General features: G+C 41.2%; 1 protein-coding gene across 1 annotated transcript in view; it reads left to right on the top strand.

Moving 5' to 3' along the window:
- Window positions 1-1,437: 1,437 nt before the first annotated feature.
- LOC149205517 (5'-3' exoribonuclease 4-like) overlaps window positions 1,438-13,754 on the top strand; it is a 129,740-nt gene continuing 117,423 nt past the window's right edge. The window contains exons 1-2 of the mRNA XM_089397429.1: window positions 1,438-1,526; window positions 1,773-1,899. Coding sequence (XP_089253555.1) covers window positions 1,438-1,526; window positions 1,773-1,899 — 216 coding nt within the window. The remainder of the gene's footprint in view (window positions 1,527-1,772; window positions 1,900-13,754) is intronic.

The raw sequence follows: 13,754 nt of genomic DNA, 5'->3' as shown, positions 1-13,754 counted from the left end.
GGGCATTCCCTTGAATGCTGTAATTTCCACTTGGGATGTAGAATCCATTTCTCTGCCTAATGCCATTATTGCAGGAACATCTTGGACCTTTAGGTAGATAGCTTAGACCAAAATCTTACTCAAAGGAGGTTACAATTGGATCAGTGGCCCTAGATCTGTTATCTAACGAAGAGAAGTCCCTGCTTTGTTGGTCACCTACCCCTCCATATGGACCTCCCCTAACATCCGATGCTGAAGAGAGATTTGTGATAGAAGAATGTCCAAAGGAGTTGGATGAGAGTTGGTCTATTGTATGTCTCGTTGTCTCAAGGCAGGGATTTTCTTTTGTTGTGTGAAAGCGGAGGGCTGCCTACTGGAAGGACAAGCCTTGTTCGCTGATCTGAATTTGTGGCTTTGATTAGGTCTCACTGAAGAGGGTTAGGAGTCCGCCAGTGGTTTCTCACATCTGGCCCTATTGTAATGGCATATTGTTGTTTGCTTGGTCATTGGTGTCTTGCTCTGTTGCGAACATTGTGAAAACGGATGTGATCGTCTAAGTAGTGTTTGGCTGGGAAGGGCGGTTGTGGGATAAGTGTGGAGAATCAGATAGCTAGTGCCTTCCTCATAAACAAGGCTAAGCCCTTGATTCAGGTACTAGAAAAAGGTGGGCAGAGAGTTTTGAGACTTCTTGAAGTGTCAATGAAATTGTCTCTCTAACTCAGAGTAGATAGGGTGCCAGAAAATAAAGTGTTGAGAACGTCCCTCCTTTGGGAAATGTGGGGAAACATAGAGGGAAATGTTGCCCCAATGTGCAGGACGTGTTTCCCAAAAGGGGGTTCTTTTGGCCACCCCCCCAAAAAAGGGGTGCTTCCTGGCATCCTCCCATGGAGGAGGACTTTTTGGGTGGGCTTTTGGGCATCCCCCTATAAAAGCGGTGCCTCTGGGTGTTCCCCCCAAATTTTTGCCTATAAAGGTCTACCTCACTTTCACTTTTATTTACCTTTTATTCACTTTCACTCCTTGATGCTCATTTTATTTTCAATTTTCATTGTCCATTGAAATTTTCAGTTTTATCTCTTGAGTCTACTCTATATACTGATGACCTTAGACCAAGTCCTTGACTTTTCACTCTACTATTTTTGACTTCTGAATAATTCCAATTTACTATTTTAGACTTCAATATCTACTATTTTTCTTAGTACTAATTAGATTCTAGAATGATGAATTTAAATCAATGTATCAATATTTTACTATTTATGTTTTATCTAGGGATTATGAATTAATGTATTTCATTGCTGAAACTGAATCTAAATCACGTTTATATCATTTGGAAATTTGAATTTATTACAAATTTGGGGGTGCTTCCATAGACCACACGTCCCCCATGTGTGTCTCCCTGCTCCCATGCTCCCCCATCCCAGAAACATGGTAAAACATTGATTTTTTCTATGGATGTTTATGACTACAAAATGCCACTTGCAACTTTTGGGAGGTTCCCAGCTTGTGTTGGGTGCTTTTACCTTGCTTCGTAGACACTCTTTAACAAGGTAGGGACTCTGCTCACCATTGGATCTGGACAGCTCGATAATCTGCTGCCATATATTGCTGTTTGTATGATGAACTTATTAATATTCTAATATCTATCATGATTATTAAAATGCCAATGCAGACTTTTATCAATCTGGCTGCTCAATCTATATTCTGCAGTTGCCACACTTTAGTTAATGTAGTTATTCTGCTAGTTTTGTTTAACCTTTGCTACATAATTGCTACAAATTGCTTTCAACTTGTAGGATTAAGAATATATTTTCATGTGTATGCTTATATTGTCAGGTAAATTTGACGAGGGTGGAGCATTTTATTCAGTCTGTAGCTTTTTACGAGGAAAGAATTTTTCAAAAGCGAGCTCGTTTGAAACAGGTGATTCCATAGTTCTTTTGTTAATTTTAGGCAACAATGGTATGTTCTATGCTTTAGAGCAATTTTACTTCAATTTCTTTATTAGCCCAATATCAATATCCAGATTAACAATCGCATCAACATGATAGTAAAATGCAGATAGAACATAAACATAAACAATAGAAGACATACTAAGACAAGAGGACACAAGATGTGGCACTAGCGAGGGACAAACCCCAATGTGGGGAAACCCTTGATCAATTCTTCTTATAATCTTCAATAATTCAGCAGAGAGAGACAATACAATTTACAAATCTGATATTTTGTAACAACAGTAAAAGAGCCCTAACAAAAAAGTCAACGCTGGTCAACAGGGCAGATTTGAGCCTCAACAATTTGGTCAACTTCAGTCAACTTCGGCTTCCAAACAGCAAAATGAAACAACCCTCAAAACAGTTGAATTCTGCCCAGTCAAAGTCTGGTCAAACAGTCAACTTGCGATCAGCCCTAACCATAGTCAACATATTGCCTCGATTTCTATGCCCAGAAATGCAGCCTGCCCAAACAAAAATCCCTCACACAAAATTGCAGTCAAAGATGGTCAACACAGCCCAAAATAGTCTCTGAAAAATTCGGTCAAACCTAGTCAAGGCAGAAACAGAAAGTTGCCCTTCTTTCCTTTGCACATGTGGAGAGATATGCTGCCCAGAAATGTGTACCCACCAGATGAGGAGAGAGAGATGTGTGAAGATGAGTGTGTCCAAATGAGGATGAGGCATCATTTATTTATAGCCTAACGCGGAAGATGAATAGACGTGACTGTTGGGATTTTGAGACTACATGAGTTTGTTGGCCGACCTTGACAGTCTGTCCATAACATAAAAAAAAAATCATATCTTCATTTGCACATGTCAGAATCGGATGATCTTTAGATCAATCCTACACCTCTCGGAGAGAGGAATCCAAGAAAAATATCAACTGTCATAAATAAGATGACCCATGTGGAGTTTGGCCCTAGTTGCCAATTTTAACACTCCCTCTCAACTAGGGAGAACCCTATCCGCTAATCCATCTGCCAATCTCTATTATCTCTGCCATCAATGCACTGCTTTGCTAAACTATGAAGAAGAAGAAGTTATCGAGAATGTATCCATACCATCTCTATTGACCCGAAGTCAGCCCCAATCAAAAGAGAGTGTCTCATACCACTCTTATTGACCCGAATTCAGTTCCAATCAAAAGAGAGTGTCTCATACCACTCTTACTGACCCAAAGTCAGTTCCCATTGATCCCAGATCAATATCGGTCATCCTAGCATAGGGAGTATGATCTATGTTGCGGGGGAGCACCCCCCCCCCCCCCTCGAACCCGCTCCCGAACCGCGCTCCGGGCGGGAGCGGCTCGGGAGCGCGCTCCCAAAATCACTCTCGGACGGGAGCGATTTTCGGGAGCGCGCTCCCTTAAAAAATTTGCGCTCCCTGGTTTGTCAGGGAGCGACTTAGGGAGCGATCGCTCCCGAGCTCCCGGAGCGATTTCAGCCGGGCCGGGAGCGGGTCGGCGGAAAAAAAATCCGCCGGACCCGAAATTTCAAAAAAATTTAGAATTTTTTTTTTATTTTATAAGCCCAATGGGCCAAAAAAATTTCATTTCAACTTCATTGAGCAAGAGATTGAGAGCTGGAGCAAGAGCAAAGGAGCAAGGAGCAAGAGCTGAGGAGCAAGGAGCCAGAGCTGAGGAGCGAGGAGCAAGTGCCAAGGAGCGAGGAGCAAGCCTGCAGAGGTAAGTAACTTAATCATTTAGTTAGTTTAGCTGGTTAGGTAGTTAATTTGGTTAGTTTAATTTAGCTGTTTGAGTTTAAAGATCATGTATTTAAATTAAATTAATAAATTAAATGAATTAATCCCAATAAACTAAATTAATTTGCAGATTCAAGACTCAAACCCTACAAACATCAAACACAATGGACCTGGGATATTTATTGGCATTTTCCTCTTCCTGGTCCCTTTTATGGTTATTATGGTGGTGGAGAGTAGGAAACAGAGGGGGCCTCAAACTGAAGAGGTGGATGAAGAAGCCGGAGGAAGTCAAATGGGTGAAAACCCAGTGAGGAGGAGGTGGAGGAGGGTGAACATGACCCTCAAAAACTAAACAAGACCAAACTCCACTGTGGAAATATGTTCAAAGGGCTGAAACAGGGAGAGGGTGGAACCACTAAATTTCATTGCCCCCATTGCAACACTGATTACACAGGTTCATACACCCGTGCTAGAAGACACCTCTGCGGGAAAAGGCCATGGGATGGAGAGAAACAAATAGGAATCAAAACTTGTGCAGCGGTGTCAACAGCAGATAGAGCCAAATACATAAAGGAAGAGGAGGAAGCCCAATACAGAACAAAAAGATCAAGGGGTTTCTTTGAACCAAGCTCACAAAGAACTCCTTCAGCATCCTCCCAAGGCAGTGGATATGGACATGGAGGCACAGGGTCATCATCTTTACGCCGTAGAACCATATCAGATTTCCTTGATGAGGGGTGTAGGAATGATGTGGATTCAAAAGTTTACAGGTTTCTCTATGCATGTGGGATACCATTCAGTGTTTCTACGCTCACCTTATTGGCACGAAATGGTTTCTGCCATAAATGATGCCCCTAAAGGATACAAGAGCCCTGGGTATGACAAGGCAAGAACTGTTGGCCTTGATCATGAAAAAGCAAAAATATCACATTCTTTGAATAAAATGACAAGTTCTTGGACTGACTATGGGGTGTCCATTGTATCTGATGGATGGACAAATGTAAAAGGCAAGCCATTGATAAGTGTTCTTGCTGTGTCTGTTAGTGGTCCCATCTTTCTAGCTGCACATGATTACTCAGACAAGTTCAAGACCGCTATCAACATTGCAGAAGCATTACTTGAAACAATTGAGCGTATTGGCCCATACAATGTCATCCAAGTCATCACTGATAATGCTGCTAATTGTAAGGCAGCGGGAGCAATTATTGAGGATAAATACCCCAACATATTTTGGTCTGGATGTTTGGTTCACACATTGAACCTTTTGTTGCATGATATTGTCAAAAACAAAAATGCACAATACAAATGGATTGGTGATTTGTACAAGAAAGGCAAACAAATGATAAAATTTATTACAAATCATAGCAATACCCATGGCCTTTTCCGCAATCACTCGAGATTGGAGTTGCTGAAGATTGCGAAGACAAGATTTGGTAGCTATTACCTCACCTTCAGGCGCCTTGTGAAGGTAAGAGAGGCATTAGCTAGCATGGTATCAAGTCCACATTGGCAGGTATTAAAGGAAAGGGCTACAAATGCAGCTGACATGGGAGGTTTTGAAATGGTGGAGGAGGCCGCTCTTGATGGGCAGTTTTGGACAAGTGTGAGGCAGGTATTGGATTTCACCAAGCCAATTTATCACATGATTCGGTTTGCAGATACAGACAAACCAGTGATTGGCGAGGTGTATGAGCAAATGGATACCATGTTGGGGCAAATAAAAGATATTGTTCATAATAGAGATCCCAACTTGTACAAACTAATTCATGATTGTGTGTGTGAACGGTGGAATAAGCTTAATGTTCCACTACATTGCTTGGCGTATATCCTTACGCCAAAATACTACTCTTCATCTTGGTTGGGCAAACCTGCAGCAGGGGGTGGGGTTAGGACCAAACCCCACTTAGATCAAGAGGTAACTAGAGGATATTTGGAAGCATTAGAAAAATTGATACCTGACAGGGAGGAATGTGCAGCTGTGCGCCTTGAAATAGGCAAATACCTCAGTGGCAGTGGTTTGTATGGTAACTTCCATGCAATGGACGACAGAGATAAATTTGATACTCTCACATGGTGGGAAACATATGGCGGCCACGGACTTTTGCCAAAATTGGCAAAAAAAGTTCTTTCACAGGTTGTAAATTCTTCTTCTGCAGAGAGGTGTTGGAGCACCTACAGTTATATACATAATGTGAAAAGAAACAGACTCAACGAAAACCGAGCAGAAAGCTTGGTTTATGTCCACTACAACTTGAGGTTGTTGAGCCATTACTGTGATCGGGCTAATGAAGATCCCACATATATAAATTTGGGACAATCACCCTGAGGACGACAATTTGGAGGATGGCATTGTACATATTGAAGAACTAGAAGAGGAGCTTGTAAGGGATGAAAATGAAGTAGCTGCAGCAGCCATGCCACCTCCACCTCCACCATCCAGTAGCAGTGCTCGGGCCCGAGTCTTGTTCCATTGCTGTCGCCACCTCCATCGGCATCGACACCCTCGCGTGGAGGCTCTAGTTTTGGTCGTCGGTCTGTGCGGGAGACTCCTAGAAGACCACCACGACCTACTTATACTCCTGGAGACTCTCGTGGCAAGGGCCACTTGTAGATTTACAGTTTACTTGTCTTTTTTAGTTTCTATTAGACTTTAGTTTTCATAACTGTTGAGTTTTGAGTCCTTGACTCTTGACTCTTGACTCTTTCATATCATTATGACATTATGATATTTTTTGTAAACATTATATCACTGTGACAATGAAAATTTGAAGTTTGAAGTTGGGCCTTGGCAATTATAACTCATTGGTAATGATTGTGAATTATGAATATGATGCTTTGTGAAAGACTAAAGTTGTTTCATTTCATCTCATTATTCATGTTTCATTTTATAAATTTTTAACATTTCATATCATGTTAACAGTTAGAAGTTAGGACTTAGAAATATCTTCGATATTACTTCTTGTAATGGTTAAACTTGGCTTACAAGTACAACTTTGGTGATCAATGATGATAAATGTTATTGAATTTTCAATTCTGAAAGCTTGAAGTTGAAACTTTAATATTGAATTTGATGAATCATGATTTATAAGACTCAATATGCTGCAGTTGTAATATGTATTTTACTAACTTGTGGACATGGTTGATGACGATTATAATTTCTAGATGATTGATGTGATATGGTTCAATGATCAATTTATGTTTTTTATGTCTATTTCATCATTCTACATGTTTTTGTTGACATATATGTATCAAAAATTAAAAAATATAAAAAATATATATATTTTTAAAAAATCGCTCCCGGATTCGCTCCCAAACCGGGAGCTTCTGAAAATGGTCGCTTCCGCTCCCCCCGCTCCCCGCTCCCGCTCCCCGCTCCCGCTTCCGCTCCCGCTCCCCGCTCCCGCTCCCCGCTCCCCGCTCCCCCGCTCCCGCTCCCGCTCCCAAGTAACATTGAGTATGATAGTACACGATGAGTCCATCGTTAGTACTATGGTCCCTATCCTCATTTCCCTACATATTGGCCAGATGAGAGGTACTTCCCATGAGTCCCAGGTTGCATGGGTAGGATGTCTCAATAGGAGAAGGATGAACCACTCGTCCTGCCTACATGTTGCCAAGGGTATCACAGGGGAAGGATGAACCACTCACCCTGTACACAACAAACCACTAGGGGAAGGCTGAACCACTCACCCTATGGTTGCTCACTGCTCCAAGAAGTACCCCAAGCCCCCTGGAGCTCCCAGAGCTCAATGTCCATCTCATATAGGACCCTCATAAGAGGGTCTCTCCACAACTCCAAGTCGTTCTCGGAAGGCCAAGAATTTGACCTTCCCCAGGGGCTTTGTCAGAATATCGGCGACTTGCTCATCAGTGCCAATGTGATGGAGCCTTATGGCTCCTCTTTGTACCATATCTCGGATAAAGTGGTACTTGATATCTATATGCTTGGAGCGATCATGAAACATGAGATTCTCTGATAATCGGATTCCACTCTAGTTGTCACGGACAATCACGATGGTATCCAACACATGTCCAAACATCTCACTGAAGAGCTTCCTCAACGAGACAACTTCATAGGAGGCCATACTAGTAGCTATGTATTCGGCCTCGGTGGTGCTCAAGGCAATCGATTTCTGCTCCCTGCTCATCCAAGATATCGAAGCAGAACCCAAAGAAAAACAACATCTAGAAGTGCTCTTGCGATCCACCACACTGCCAGCCCAATCAACATTAGAATAACCATGCAGCCTCACATTTCCGGTAGTGTATCTCTGTCCATGAGTGATTGTGCCTCAAAGATATCTCAGAAGATTCTTGGCGACAATCCAATGTATATGATGAGGCTCAACCATGTATTAGCTCAATGTGTTAACTACAAAACATATGTCCGGACGGGAGTCCACCAAGAACATCAGTGCTCCTATGAGTTGACAATACTCAAGTATTTCCTAATTTAGGTCCAGCAACACTACCACATAACTTCTTAAAGTTAAGTTCCATTGGAGTAGTCACAGGCTTGCAGTCCACCATCCCAAATCTTTCCAAGATCTTCACAACATATTTTCCTTGAGAGAGGAAATTTTCACCTGGATTTTGCCAAACCTTCAACCATAGGAAGTAGTGTATTGGTCTTAGGTCCTTCATCTCAAATTTAGAAGCCATCTCCCTCTTACATTTGTGAATGAGAGGGTTTGCACCTGTCAGAAAGAGGTCGTCCACATAAAGTACCAGACTAAGAGGTTTATCATTTTCAACCTTAAAGTAAAGGTTCAGATCGGCTTCACTTCTAGTGAATCTCAATTTCATCAGATAGCTATCAATCATCGTATACCAAGCCCGCAGTGCTTGCTTCAATCCATAAAGAGCTTTCTTCAACTTGCATACATGAGTTTCCCATTCATGTACGTCAAACCCCTCGGGTTGTTCCACATAGACTTCTCTTTGATTGAATCATGCAAGAAGGCGGTCTTGACATCCATCTGATGTAGGTTCCATCCTTGCGAGGCAACAAGGGCTATAATCGAGCGGATGGTGGTGTATTGGGCAATAGGTGCAAATATCTCATCATAATCTACAACTTCCTTTTGAGAGAGGCCTCGAGCAACAAAACGAGCCTTGAACTTTTCTGCACTTCCATCAGCGCCATGCTTGATTTTGTAGAGCTACTTAGAGGTGACAACCGATTTGTCCTGGGGTCTAGGGACACACATCCCAGATATCATTCTTCATAATTGACTCGTATTCATCATTCATAGCATCCTTCCATACTTGTTGCTTCACGACTTCATCGAATGACGAAGGCTCATTTTGAATGATAGTGCTCATGATGGTCAAATATCCTTGATACCAGTTCGTCTTCTTGCTTTCACGGAAATTCCCCATTGGTGCAATGTTTCTCTCAGTATCTTCGAGAGTCTCCCTAAGCCATGAGGGTCTCCTCTTGGAGGAGGAAGGCTCATGAGGAGGAGGATCAATAGGATCCATAGGTTCATCAACATCAGGCATTGTTTCTTCTTCTTTTTCACCCTGATTTCCTGTATCAGCTTCTTTTCTTTCCTTAGGATAGGAAGGTTGTTGATCTTCCTAAGGGCCATATCTTCCTCGAAGGTGACATCATGACTTATCTCAACTTCTTTTTGACCAGCCACATAAATTCTATATCCCTTAGAATTTTCACTATAGCCCACAAAGATTCCTTTCTTCCCAGATGCACCCAATTTGCTTCTTTTCTCTTTCGACACATGAAAATATACACGGCTTCCAAAAATTCTAAAATGAGAGACATCGAGTTTCTTAGCAGTGAACATTTCTTCAGGAGTCTTCAAGTCCAGTGCTTGATAAGGGCATCGGTTTTGAATATACGCGGCGGTATTTGTAGCTTCAGCCCATAGAAACTTTGGAAGGCCTTGATCATGAAGCATGGCACGAACAACTTCTACAATAGAGTGATTCTTCCTTTCAGCCACACCATTCTGCTTGGGAGTGTATGGCGTTGTAGTCTCCCTCTTAATGCTAGCTTCTCTGCAATAATCTTGGAATTCATTGGATTCGTATTCAGTCCCATTATCAGTCCTCAATATTGATTTTCTTCTTGAATTGATTTTCAATCAAGGCTTTGAAGTGTCAGAACCAGGTGAACACTTCATCCTTCTTCTTCAAGAAGTAGATCCAGGTCTTGTGAGAATAATCATCCACAAAGGTGAGATAATATAAGTATCCTCCCAAGGAGTTTACGGGCATCATACCAGATATGTCGGAGTGGATCAATTGCAATATGTCTGTGGTCTTGCTATTACTTGAGGGGAATGGTCCCCTTGTAAGTTTTCCTTCGGCACATCCCGAACATACACCTTCATGCTCTACTTTTAACTCGGGCATACTTGTCAGCGTCTGTCTCACATCGGGTAGGGCCTTACAATGAAGATGGGCGAACTGTGTCACATCGGGTAGGGCCTTATAATGAAGATGGGCGAACCTCTAGTGCCATAGTTCAGATTGTAGAGATGTGTTGCAAGACATGGCTCCCAATGGACTTCCTCCAACTTGATACAAAGTGTCAACCCTGAACCCAAGAGTAAAAACATCTTTAAAATTTCTTTTCCAAACACGTACGTTTCCATCAATAAAATCCACCTTGAATCCTTTACCTTCCATCGCTGAAATGGACACCAGCTTCATCTTGAGATTGGGTACATATAGTACTTCTTGCAAATGAATAGTGTTACCTTGATTCAATTGAAGGGTAACATTCCTTACTCCCTTCACGAGATAGGTGGCATCGTCTCCAAGGATGATCTCTGGAATCCCTGATAATCTTCTTTGCTTTGACTTCAACCTTATTGTACTTGGACTTCGTAGCAGCCGGTGCATTTGAAGGAGGCTTAGGGATTTTACCCTGCGTATAATCCATCACTTCTTTTTCTTCCAAGGTCAAATCAAGAGACATCTTCCATCCATGATAGTCAGATTTATCATGGAGCTTGTCTTTAGCCGGGAAGTAGGATGAGGAACCCATTGAGCCTTTTGTCCTTGTCGAACTATCTTTGGTGATTGCTCTTTCACTCTTGCTTGGGCTTTGTCTTCACCTCAGCTCTGATACCATGTTAATTTTAGGCAACAATGGTATGTTCTATGCCTTAGAGCAATTTTACTTCAATTTCTTTATTTGCCCAATATCAATAACTAGATTAGCAATCACATCACCATGATAGTAAAATGCAGATAGAACATAAACATAAAGAGTAGAAGACAAGCCAAGACAAGAGGACACAAGATGTGGCACCAGTTAGGGACAAACCCCAATGTGGGGAAACCCTTGATCAATTCTTCTTATAGTCTTCAATAGTTCAGTAGAGAGAGTACAATTTACAAATCTGATATTTTGTAACAGCAGTAAAAGAGCCCTAACCAGAAAAGTCAATGCTGGTCAACAGGGCAGATTTGACCCTCAACAATTCGGTCAACTTCAGTCAACTTCGGCCTCCAAACAGCAAGATGAAACAACCCTCAAAGCAACTGAATTCTGCCCAGTCAAAGTCTGGTCAAACAGTCAACCTGTGGTCAGCCCTAACTACAGTCAACGCATTGCCTCGATTTCTGTGCCCAAAAATGCGGCCTGCCCAAACAGAAATTCCTCACACAAAACTGCAGTCAAAGATGGTCAACGCAGCCCAAAACAGTCTGAAAAATTCGGTCAAGCCTGGTCAACACAGAAACAGAAAATTGCCCTTCTTTCCTTCGCACGTGTGGAGAGATATGCTGCCCAGAAATGCATACCCAATCAGATGAGGAGAGAGAGAGAGATGTGTGAAGATGAGTGTGTCCAAATGAGGATGAGGCATCATGTATTTATAGCAAACATTGAGGATGAATAGATGTGACTGTTGGGCTTCTGAGTTTACATGAGTTCGTTGGCCGACCTTGATAATTTGTCCATAATATAAATAAATTCATATCTTCATTTGTACATGTCAGAATTGGATGATCTTTAGATCAATCCTATACCTCTCGGAGAGAGGAATCCAAGAAAATATCAGCTGTCATAAATAAGATGACCCATGTGGAGTTTGGCCCTAGTTGCCAATTTTAACATATTTGCTGTTGATTTCCTTGCTAATATCTTGCTTTGAGTTATATGGTATCTTGTTTTTTGGAACACAGTTTAAAATTTAGACTTATCCCAAGAAAAAAGGTGAATTGTAACTTGGATCATAAGCACATGAGTTTGTTTATGGACATGATACTTACAATCCATGTCACATAATTCATGGTTGTGTTCAAATTCGATGACCATCAAATTCGGATAAAATTCATTAATGTAAAAAAAGAATGATAAAATTCACCATCAACTTCGTCCATATATCAATATTTAGATTTTCCCATGCCCTCATTAAACATAAATAACACATTATACAACCTCATGCCCTCAATAATATTGATACATGATAAATTCCCAAGACTTTAGTTGTAGATCTTTAGACTTGTGTTTTAGAAAATGAATTTGAAAGAAATTGTTCAAGTTTGTCAAAGCTGAATTATTTCCGATTTTTTTTATTCATCTTGAAGTTCAACAAATTCCGAATTTCAATGAAAAAATTCACTGAACCTGTTACATTGCTTAAGATTTAAAAAAAATGTCTGTAAATGGAAAGGATGACTGGCTTCCAAATAACAGATAGAAATAATTGCTCAGTTGGCAGAAAATTATTCAAATGTCAATCCCGGTTTGTAAACTACTGCTGTGCTGCTTGCATAAATTAAGCCTAGTAAGCCTCCTTATCTCCACACAACACACGCAAGTATGCAGGATAAGAGCATTTAACAAACATGCCTTCCTCTCTAAATCGTTCATTTATGCTTTTCAGAGAATGAAGGATATTGCAGGAAATAAATTATAGTCACTGCCATTCAACTAGAAATGTTAATCAACTGGACAACATAGAAAATGAAGTGACACAGTAGAAATAAAATGACAGTGTTACCTGTCTTTCTTATAAGGTCTTTTATTAATATAAAAGTTGAGGTTTTTTTGTTGTCTGAAGGAAAAAATCTTTATATTCATAAAACGTGAATATAAAGATTGTGGTCCATGAGGACTGGAACCAAAAAACCAAAACTCTCTCCTGTGTACTACCCTTTTCAGGGCAAGACTTTCATCCCCTCTGTACCTTTCCAATATACATATTAGCTTTACAAAAGAAAATCTTTTCCCCCGTCTCTCTACTACCTGATGTTATATAATCCCATCTTCTCCAAAACATCCTCACTTTATAACAGAAGGAACATGAAAGGGAGATTTAAAAAAGAAAACCCATAGATTCTTTCACCACACCATCAAAGAACTCATGAATGCTTATGGTACCAGGGGAGACAGTGAAAGCCTCCTTTGACAAAGCATCTGCTAAAGTGTTGATTAGGTGAAGAATGTGACCTAGAAAAGTCCATTCAAAAGACAATATTTGATTCTCAAGTCCTCCAGCAAATGACCCAGCTTTATATATACAGCTGAGACTTTTCTGGTCCAATCAATAACAAGCTTCGAATCACCCATTATCTGTAACTTCTTAACACGTTCAAGCGCAACAACCTCAATAAATATTCTCAGGGCAATAAACTCTGGTCGGTTATTTGATCCTCTGCAGGGGGAATACCAAATGTGGAACTAGTGATTAGAATTGAGGATTGAGAAAAAGAACAGCACCTGCCCTACAAATGAGGGGATGGTCCCGACTGGCACCATCGAAAAAAACCCCCGGAATTTCAAAATCCAAAGCTGGCATTACCAGCAGCCTAGGCTTCTCGTACCTTATGGTCAACCCTCCAAGCTTTAGCAAGCTGGATAATAGAGCCAACAGTCATCACAAAGGAAGAATGTCCTTGTCCTAGAAAATGCTAGAGTTCCTTGCTTTACAAATACTATATGCGAGCATTGCTGGAAGAGCTTCCAAGCATTTCACTGACTTATCAGAGAGCCAAGCCTGTGCACATTCCTCCAGACTCAGATAGGACCAGGACACCTTCGGCTTCAGCTCAGCGAAAATGTCACTCAGGACCTGAACAGTACTAGGAGATGAGATAGAC

This window comes from Pinus tabuliformis, chromosome 1_2 (assembly GCF_031772625.1).
Source record: "Pinus tabuliformis cultivar Carrire ecotype Pingquan chromosome 1_2, CPIR1, whole genome shotgun sequence".
Lineage (NCBI taxonomy): Eukaryota > Viridiplantae > Streptophyta > Pinopsida > Pinales > Pinaceae > Pinus > Pinus tabuliformis.
Note: the sequence above shows the minus strand (reverse complement) of the source record. Positions and strands in the feature narration are given on the sequence as shown.